General features: G+C 37.0%; 1 protein-coding gene across 1 annotated transcript; it reads right to left on the minus strand.

Annotated features, from left to right (window-relative positions):
• Positions 1–3536: 3536 nt before the first annotated feature.
• LOC112505948 (putative UPF0481 protein At3g02645) lies at positions 3537–4847 on the minus strand. Its single transcript, XM_025109983.1, has 2 exons — positions 4755–4847; positions 3537–4682 (listed from the first exon to the last, which is right to left on the minus strand). The coding sequence occupies exon 2, from the start codon at positions 4659–4661 to the stop codon at positions 3537–3539; it is 1125 nt and encodes a 374-aa protein (XP_024965751.1). The 5' UTR covers positions 4662–4682; positions 4755–4847.
• Positions 4848–10062: the final 5215 nt, after the last annotated feature.

Below are 10062 nucleotides of genomic sequence, written 5' to 3' on the forward strand. Positions count from 1 at the left end.
TCTTCGATCTTAATAAATCTACACATTGAGTTAGTATTTCTTGTTCCTTTATTCTTAGATCTAATGGTGTTAGATATTTAGATGATATATTTGTAGTCAATATGTTTCTGTTTCAATTGTTGTAAAGAATCTATATTGTTTTTAATATTCAAATGTTTGAAGTTTTGGAAAATAACACTTGTTAAAATTCTTGATCCTTATCATATTTATTCAATGAGAAAGTATGACCCGGTAAGCACATAACCAAGTAAGCTTTTGATAAACGACCCACTAAATTAGCTATTGCTTTTGCAAACTCTATTGAATGTTATTTCTTAACAATCTTTCTTTCGATTTGTTTATGACAATTTTATATTTATATGGAGTTCTTCAAATTTCATACTTTCTTCATTTTGGAGAATATGTTGAACATTTTTTCATTTCTTCATTTTGGAGAATATGTTGAACATTTTTTCATACTTTTGCAAGTGAAGAAGTTAATCCTGAAAATAATTACAATAACAAATATGTTTGTCTTTTTAACTATTTCACATAAACTATTCGTTTTTATCACGATGGTTGCACCGCCATTTCTTTTCCATGGGAATCAAACATAGATATATTATACAAAAGTGTTGTCTGATTGGTTTGAGCTTGCCTCCAAAAGTTAAAAGAACCGGGAGGTCTTAGGTTCAAATCCAAAGAGGAATAAAAATCTTCTTGTGGCCACAGAAGTTCAAATGCATTGACTTCGGGCTATCTGCAAACCGGTGGTCGTCCTGCGATTAGTCAGCTCACATAACATGTTGGATATCTAGATTAATAAAAAAAATTGAGATATCAAAATTATGTAAATTTTGAAGAAACTTTTACATCATGTCATTGTGCGGCTATACAACTAGTATATATATATATATATACACGAAAAAGTTCAAACGAGAACACCTTTATTTTGCGAGAACGTGAGAACATTCTTTTACTATAGACAATCACATGTGATACTATTATTCTATCACATATGACACACATATGATACTATTATTCTATCACATATGATACACATGTGATACTAAATCAGAGATGCAAACGATTTTCGATGCGATCTTGGTTGCGGGCCATGTCGCCCTTACACCACTAAGCCCCTTTACATGTATTATCACATGTGATGGTCTTGAGTATCATATCAACAACACCCTTATCACATGTGATGCTAAATCATAGACGCAAACAACCTTTGGCGCGGGCTAAGTCGTAGAACACGTCGTCCGCACATCACAGGGTCTCCTCACACGTATTATCACATGTGATAAGGATGTTCTTGCGTTCTCGTTTTACGAAAACGCAAGAATACCCTTTTACTATAGACAATCACATGTGATATTATTATTCCATTACGTATGATACACATGTGTACTTAATCAGAGACACGGCCGATTTTCGATGCGATCTTGGTTGCGGGCTAAGTCGCCCTTACACCACTAAGCCCCCTTACATGTATTATCACATGTGATAAGTGTGTTGTTGATATGATATTATAATTTATCAAGACCATCACATGTGATGTTAAATCATAGACATGTACAACCTTTGGTGCCGCCTAAGTCATAGAACACGTCATCCGCACATCATGGGGTCCTTTCATGCATATTATCACATGTGATAAGGGTGTTCTCGCGTTCTCTCCACCTATATATATATATATATATATATATATATATATATATATACACACGAAGGATTGTATGAGACCATTTGTTGTTGATTGGAGGAACTTTGGTGCCGCCTAAGTCATAGAACACGTCATCCGCACATCATGGGGTCCTTTCATGCATATTATCACATGTGATAAGGGTGTTCTCGCGTTCTCTCCACCTATATATATATATATATATATATATATATATATACACGAAGGATTGTGTGAGAATTGAGAAGCATAAGAATAGATCTGATCCTTGATCCCCTTTAATCTCAAACCCATCGATGAATTGCGGTTGGTTTGCGGATTGATCCGGTACATCTCGTTGCATCTCATCTCAGTGCATCTTATTCTAATGTGTGTTCAAAGATGGAGATACCTTATTACATTTCTCATATTAACTCTTCGTCTTACCGGAACCCAACTCTCTCTCTCTCTCTATATATATATATATTGAAAATTAAATTTTAAGTAAGACAAATAAAATTTAATATTAACATAAAGTAATAAAATACAAATTCATAGGGTAATAAAATACAACGACGAAAAGTTATTGTTCCGAATTGGTTATTCATGACCTACAACGCACAACATAACAAACAACATGGAGTTGAATTGCGAAAAAGATAAGAAAAGAAAACATAAAAAGAATGTGAAAAAAAAAAAAGATATTAAGAGTCGAAATTTAGTATGCAGACTTAATGGCAAAGAAGGTCTGAACCACGGTAAGAACAAACAAGACGATTCCAGCAAATAGAGCAACAATATTCCATGGACTACTGAAATAAGTTCGTTTGAAGCGTGCAACAGTTTTTGGGAAGCAATGATTGTAGTGGCTATCCATCATTTTCCACTCTTTATCATAAAAGAAATGTTCCCATGGAACTTCTTTGCATATGTTGTTCATCATATTAGCAGCCTCTTCGTTCGAACTCAGTGGCGGACGCAGTAAGGAGGGGKTGGGGTCCTGGGCCCCCAACAAAAATCTTATATGAAGGCCCAAATTTTTTTTTTTTACTTGTATTTTGAGATTTGGTGTAATTGGGCCCCCAACAGGATGAGGTAGGAGGCCCCTCCCTCTTCAGCCAAGAAACGAGTTGTGAATCTGTGAATCGTAATTGTGAATGAAGGCCGAAGGGAGTGAAGAAGAGTGAAGCTGTGAGCCTGTGAAGACATACCTGAATACCGTGCGTCTAGGCGTGAGGCGTCTAGGCGTGAGGCGTCTAGGTCTAGTGACTGCGACTTCGATTCTTCGAATCTGCCATCTGCGACTGTGCTGTCGCCTCGCCTGCACCGTGCGTCTGTGCTGCCGCCTGCACCGTGCCGTGCGTCTGTGCTGCCGCCTCGCCTCGCCTGCCTCAGGCCTCTGCTCTGCCTGCCGGCTGCCGGCTGCCGCCTGTGGGCTGTGGCCCTGTGCGGCTGTGCGCCACTGCGCTGCGCCTGCCGCCTCCCGTCCTCCCGCCTGTGCGCGGCTGTGCATGTGGCCGCTGTGCGCCTGTGCGCCTCCGTAACCTTAAGTCCTTAACCTAGGTAATTTCTATTTTCTAATTTGTAATTTCTGCCATTTGAGCCACTATTACTCTATTAGTAATTAGTAAATGCTTTAGAGTTTAGCCTTTAGGTTAGGTTTTTTTTAGGTTAATTTTGTTGGTAATTGGTAAATGCTTTAGGTTAGGTATTTTATTTTTAGGTTAATTTTGTTAGTTAATTTTGTGGTAATTGGTAAATGYTTTAGGTTAGGTATTTTAGGTTAATTTTATTGGTTAATTTTGTGGTAATTGACTAATTGGTTAATGCTTTAGGTTACGTAATTTTAGGTTAATTTTGTTGGTTAATTTTGTATGTTAATTTTTTTAGGTTAATTTTGTTGGTTAATTTTGTGCCCCCTACAATATTTTTTTCTGCGTCCGCCACTGTTCGAACTCATGTTGGCGACGAGTACTTTTGACTGTACCAACTTGGCAATGTCGTCTTGAGTGTTCACTAGCATATCCATAGCCATGGCATATGATGTAATGTAATTGAGATCTCCAGACGATTGCTCGTACGCAATGAGGTTCCTTAAAACCGACTCGGTGAAATGATGAATGTTCAATACTGGCATTCTGAGAGTAGGCTTATCCCAATACCATGGGAACCTGTAGAATTCCACTTCCATCGCCATTGCCCACTTTGTATCTTGGCTGTTTGGCTTAAAGTTCACCCCTGCTCTATCCAGTTCAACGACTGAGTGCATTGCTGAGTTTGAAAATTCTGATACAATATTATCTTGAGGCTCGTAACATCTGTGCAGAATAGAAAGAATGTGATGAGGCATTGGATCAATGGAGATATGGCTGGTCCTTAGCTTTGTTTTGAAGAGGTTGACGAAAACTAGAAGTTCACTAATGAGTTGAATGACAGTGACGCATGGATCTATTTTGAAGATAGTGCACTGAAATATGTCATTAAGAACAAAGAAGGGGATCTGATTTTCTAGAAGCACCAGGTCGTAACTAACAGATTGGGCTTGTAATTGCAACTTTTTTCCGGAAAACGAGTAAACGAATTCGAGTATGAAACAAGCATCCATGACCATCATTTTGACAAAATCAAGGTCGTTGATCGTGGTGGTATCTAATCCTTGATAACATGCCTTGATTTCGCCTATTGAATCCTTCACCTTCTTCACACATTCTCCCAGTATTTGGTCTTGTGGGAACTTGAGTTCAGCTAAACGGTTCAATAGAGCTTTAAGATAAGTGGCTTTTTCCACTTGAAATGCATGCACATTTATTTTATTTCTGTGCAGAGGTCCAATAGAGACCACCCGCGGGTTGAAAGACCTTGCGCTGAGATTCCGGAGAGAACTATGAACCTTGTGAATGAACGGTGAACGTCCTCGGTTGGTATGATTCTGTTCTTCAATAGAAGCAACAATAGTTTGAACAGTTTCTTGAATGAAATCATGATTTCCTCCATGCTCCACATCCACATTTCCCATTGAAGGTGTTCCTGTAGCTAGCTGTTAGACAAAATATAAAGGGTCAGAGAGTATATACAACTAAGAAACTTAAAGGGTACTGAATAAGATTACCTTCTTGGTTGGTCCTTCCTTATTGTATGGTTTTGTAGTCAGTCAAATAATGAAACAAACATAACGAAAAATTAATACAGCTGCCTGAAATCAGTTCAGTGTCTTAATTTGTCGTCGGTGTTCCACTAAAAATATAACTTTGGAGGAAGACTTGCAATTCAAAGTCGTTGTATAATTGTACGTAAGCGGGCGAGGTCACATGCATGTGTTACCTCCATTCATTTGAATGAGAAATATCATGTCAGAAGGTAGATAGGCAAAGTTCTTACTATTTATGAACCTAATAAATGCTAGCCCAAACGATGCACTCTCAGTATTTGCACTCGAGAAAACTACATAAGAATTTTAACATGCATGTGGTTAAAAACCATTAATTTGGACTAATGAAAAACTACCCTTAAAACACAACGCGATTGCGATTGTTATCCCGTTTCTGAATAAATATTCATAATAAGATTATAAGAAAGACACGTTAACTTTACTTTCATGATAGGAGAGTAAATAATTTCTCTCATTTCGGAATTAATTATAGAAGTAGAAAAATTAAGATGTAAACGTGGACACTTATTTTAAGTTCCAGGAGAGCTATTTTCATTCCAAGGACTCGACATGAACTTTTTTGCGATATGATATAGGATCACGTTACTCAAACTAAAATCAGACGTATAGAGTCCTCGTAAATATAAGGATAGAGAAGTTCAATGTGTTGCACAACCTTAAAAGGGGAAAAAAGGAAATTAGAGAAAGAATCAAAATTACGGAAAACTAATTTGTAATGTAACTTCTAATGATACTCTATACCATGACAAGAAAAAATGAATGTGTTGTGTGGCAAACCCTCAAGCAACTCGCACATATATACTAGATTGCAACAATTTTTAATTGTGGTATTTGGTATCTAGTTTATGTTGTGATCTGTGACATCAATCCACGAGGCTATGCGAGCTTTGAATGATGACCAGATCGCAACTGCAAATCACAGAGAAGAAGGGTGAGTATTGAAGAACTTATGGTAGACAATTTGCGAGTTAGGGCAGGTTTTATGGATTGTGGGCAAATCCGAACAATGAGATCGCATAGGCCATCTACAATCTTGGTACAAGATAGCGAGCCAAGCCTTGCGATGTGTGTGCCATATAGATGGAGACTGCAAGTTGCTGAAAAGACACATGGAGGATGCTAGGTAGGATGGCATTCAAGTTTCCGATCTCAAAAGAGAAGCTAGGGTTCATTCTTGTTGTCAAGTGCAAAAGGTTTTTTAATTGTAATTGGTAAGAACATCCATATAGTATTCTTTCATCATTAATGTATGACAACCGTCTCCCCCTGGATGTATCCCATCGAACCATGCAAGGAGGATAAACATCACCTGACCTAAATTTTCACGTCCTAATTTCACTGGTGGGACATGTGAGACGTGTCATTTTGAGACAGGTATTTTTTTTTATCCATGCAAAGAAGATGCAAATTTTTATCAATGGTAGCACAAAATAATTACCTTCATATAAAATAAAATAAATAAAACAATTACAAATATGGGATTTTTATTATGGTTACAGATATTCAGAATAAGTTATTTTGCCACTGTCCCAAAGTTAGTTATTCAAGAGTTAGCAGTTAATATGAAGGGTGGCAATGATACTGAATCGGTGCAACTCCTTCTTGCACACACACACATACACACATATATATATATGTATATATATGTATATGTATGTATGTATGTATATATATATATGTATATGTATATGTATGTATGTATGTGTGTATATGTATGTATGTATGTATGTATATGTATGTATATGTATGTATGTATGTATGTATATGTATGTATGTATGTTTCCTTTCATTTCAAGTTAGTAATATCAATAAGATCAGATTGTAACATTGTCTTTACTCTAATCAATAAAGTGATTATCATTTCTAAGTATTGTATCTTCTATTTTTTTCCAATAAACTAGTATCAAAGCCTAATGGCTTCAAGTTCAAATGGATTGCAACCATAACTCCCTAAACTCAATGGACGAAACTACCATCAATGGAGTATTCAGATGCGAGTTTTATATGAATCCCAAGACCTTTGGCAAATCAATGAAAGCTGATACTCAGAACCAAGAGACACAATATCATTATCGACTTAACAGATTAATGATCTAAAAGAAAGTAAGAAAAAAGACCGAAAAGCATTGTTCTTCATCTATCAAGCTGTGGATGAAGTTATATTTGAACGGATTTCCACCTCAACAACATCCAAACAAGCCTAGGACATGTTAGAAAAGACATACACGGGGTAGAAAAGACATACACGAGGAAGAAAAGGTGAAGATTATCAGGCTACAAACCTTGAGATGCGAATTCGACAACTAACGAATGAAAGAGTTAGAATCGATTGAAGAATACTATAATTGTTCTTCTTGTGAAACAGATGCGAATTAACGGAGAAACAATTGAGGACAAAAGAGTCATAGACAAAATGCTTCATAGTTTGACTAGAAAATTCGAATATATCATTGTCGTCATTGAAGAGTTTAAGGATATCTCAAGTATGTCCCTAGAAGATTTACTGGGAACGCTGGAGTCTCATGAATTAAGGCTAAAACAATTCGACACACCCTCTACTGATCAAGCATTTCAAATAAAATCCTCTTAGACTAAATCAAACGATCCTAAAGATGACCCAACGAACAACACAAATAAAGAAAAGAGTAAAGGGAGACCGTTATAACAAATACAATGTTACTATTGCCATCAATTCAGACACACAAAAAGGTTTTGCAAGAAGCGAATCGTAGAAGAAAGCGGTACTAGTTTCATACATAGGGAAGATGAAGGCGATCAGGACACGGTTTTCATGTTGTTCGTGACACAAGAAGAAACAAAAGATGATGTGTGGTATCTCGACAGCGGGTGTAGGAACCACATGACCGGAAAGAAAGAATTCTTCATCTCAGTCGACGAATCAATAAAGAAGAAAGTTCGAACTAAAGGTGACAAAAGATTAAATGTTGAAGGAATTGGTAATATTTCTGTAATCATGAAAGATGGTTCGAAGAAAATTCAAAACGTGTACTTTGTTCTAGGATTGAAACATAATCTCTTGAGTATCGGGTAACTCATGTTGAGAGGATACGATTTGCATTTTAGGAACGACTCGTGCGAAATTAGAGATGGAAGGAACAACTTGTTGGGAAAAATTCATATGACTACCAACAAGATGTTTCCATTAAGATTCTCAGAAGATACTTCATTTGCTTTCAAAACAACCATATCTTAGACAACACAACTCTGGCACAAACGTTTTCGACACGTAGACATTGGATATCTAATTCATATGAGTAAGCACAACTTGGTCAGAGGCTTACCGTCCCCATCTCTCCCTTTGAAGAAGATTATGAAAGTTGTGCATTAGGAAAGCATGCACGAGAATCGTTTCCCCAAGAGAGCAACTGGAGAGCATCGAACCCACTAGAACTCACACATACGGAAATATGTGCGCCAATGAGAACACCTTCTATTGGGAATAACAGGTACGTGTTGACCTTTATTGATGATTATAGCAGAAAACTTTGGTTTTACTTCCTAAAAAAGAAGTCAGAAGTATTTAAGCGATTCAAGATCTTTAAAACGTTCGTTGAGAGACAAAGGGATAAAAAATTAAGGTTTTGAGGCCAAATCAGGGAGGAGAGTATAAGAGCAATCAATTTCAAGAGTATCTCCAAGAATATGACATCTTACACCAATTCACTACACGTTACACCCCCCAACAAAACGGGGTGGCAGAGAGAAAGAATAGGACATTGTTGGAGATGGCGAGAAGCATGTTAAAGGAGATGAACCTGCCAAATGAATTGTGGGCAGAATCTGTTGCTTGCGCTGCCTATATACAAAATAAATCACCCACCAAAAGCCTCTAAAATGCAACTCCTCAAGAAAAATGGAGTGGACATAAACCCAGCGTTGCTTACCTTAATGTATTTGGTTGTGTACCCTTCTCGTATATACCTGACCAAATTAGAACAAAATTAGATGACAAATCCGAAAAACTATATTTATCGGTTATAGTGAATGTTCTAAACCCTATAAGTTATTCAATCCTACCACCAAAAGGATTGTTGTTAGTCGAGATGTCATATTTCATGAGAACAAAAGATGGGACGGGACAGTCTCTACAACAAATTATAGTCCAATTCTAGTTAATGACATTGATGGAAGTCCAAGGCAAGAAGAAGATTAGGATCCACCCAACTCACCCATTCTATCTAATAACATCTCCATTAAATGATAATCAAGAACCATGTTAGCTCTCATTCCTTGAATGTAAAAGTATAGAAAAAGTAAAACAGCAAGTTTTGACAGAAGCTAATCTGTCACAGAAGACCACAGAGGACAATCAACAGAAGAAGCTCAATCGTACAAGATTCAAGTGACAGAACCTCTGTCATCCATCACAGAGGTTCTGGAAACTTGTCCTCTGCAAAGACCATGCTACAGTCAAAGACGACAGAACCTCTGTCGTGTCTCACAGAGGTTCTGGAAGATTTCCTCTGCGTGCTACAAAGTTCCATCCAGCAGAGCCTCTGTGATGTCTCACAGAGGATCTGCAGAAATGTCTTCTGTGTAGATTATCTTTAGCTCGTTTTACTTAGGTTTATTAGCTGCTCGTGACTTTCACGTGATCTTTTCTGTAATCTGTTTTAGATGAACGGCTTAGATTTAATTGCTTTAGGTCGTGTCAGGAAACGGTTACTTGCCTGTATAAATAGCAGCGTAGGCCTTTGTATTTTGTATGCTTCCAGAATTGTAATTGTCAATATTTTCAATCAATTGAAAATCATTTGAAGCTTTTCTCTTCRTGTTATTCAAGTGTTCTTCATCGTGTTCATACCAATTGCTGCTTGTTTGATTATAATATTTTCCGCTGCTTACTCACTGTCAATCCAATCAATCAAGTAAGTATTCAGTACCAAGAACTGAGTTATACGATCCTAACAATTGGTATCAAAGCAGGAATCAAATTTTAATTTGATTATTTCTGTACTTGGTATTCATTCATTTTTTCTCAAGAACACAGTCGCCTTCTTCATCAGTTTATCCCGTTTTTCACTGTTTTATCAATCCTCTCCTATTTTCTTTTAATTCTTCTTCATTCAATGGCAAATATGGCCAATACATCGTTTATGAGTACGGGTTTACAGTCTAAACTACCCACGCTCATTCGTGAGGAATTTCCTCAATGGAAAATCCGAATGGTGAGTTTTCTTGAGGGTATTCATCCTAGGATTTGCGAATTCCTGTACAATCCTCCTTA

This window comes from Cynara cardunculus (assembly GCF_001531365.2).
Source record: "Cynara cardunculus var. scolymus isolate 2C chromosome LG 2, CcrdV1, whole genome shotgun sequence".
NCBI classification, from domain to species: Eukaryota; Viridiplantae; Streptophyta; class Magnoliopsida; order Asterales; family Asteraceae; genus Cynara; species Cynara cardunculus.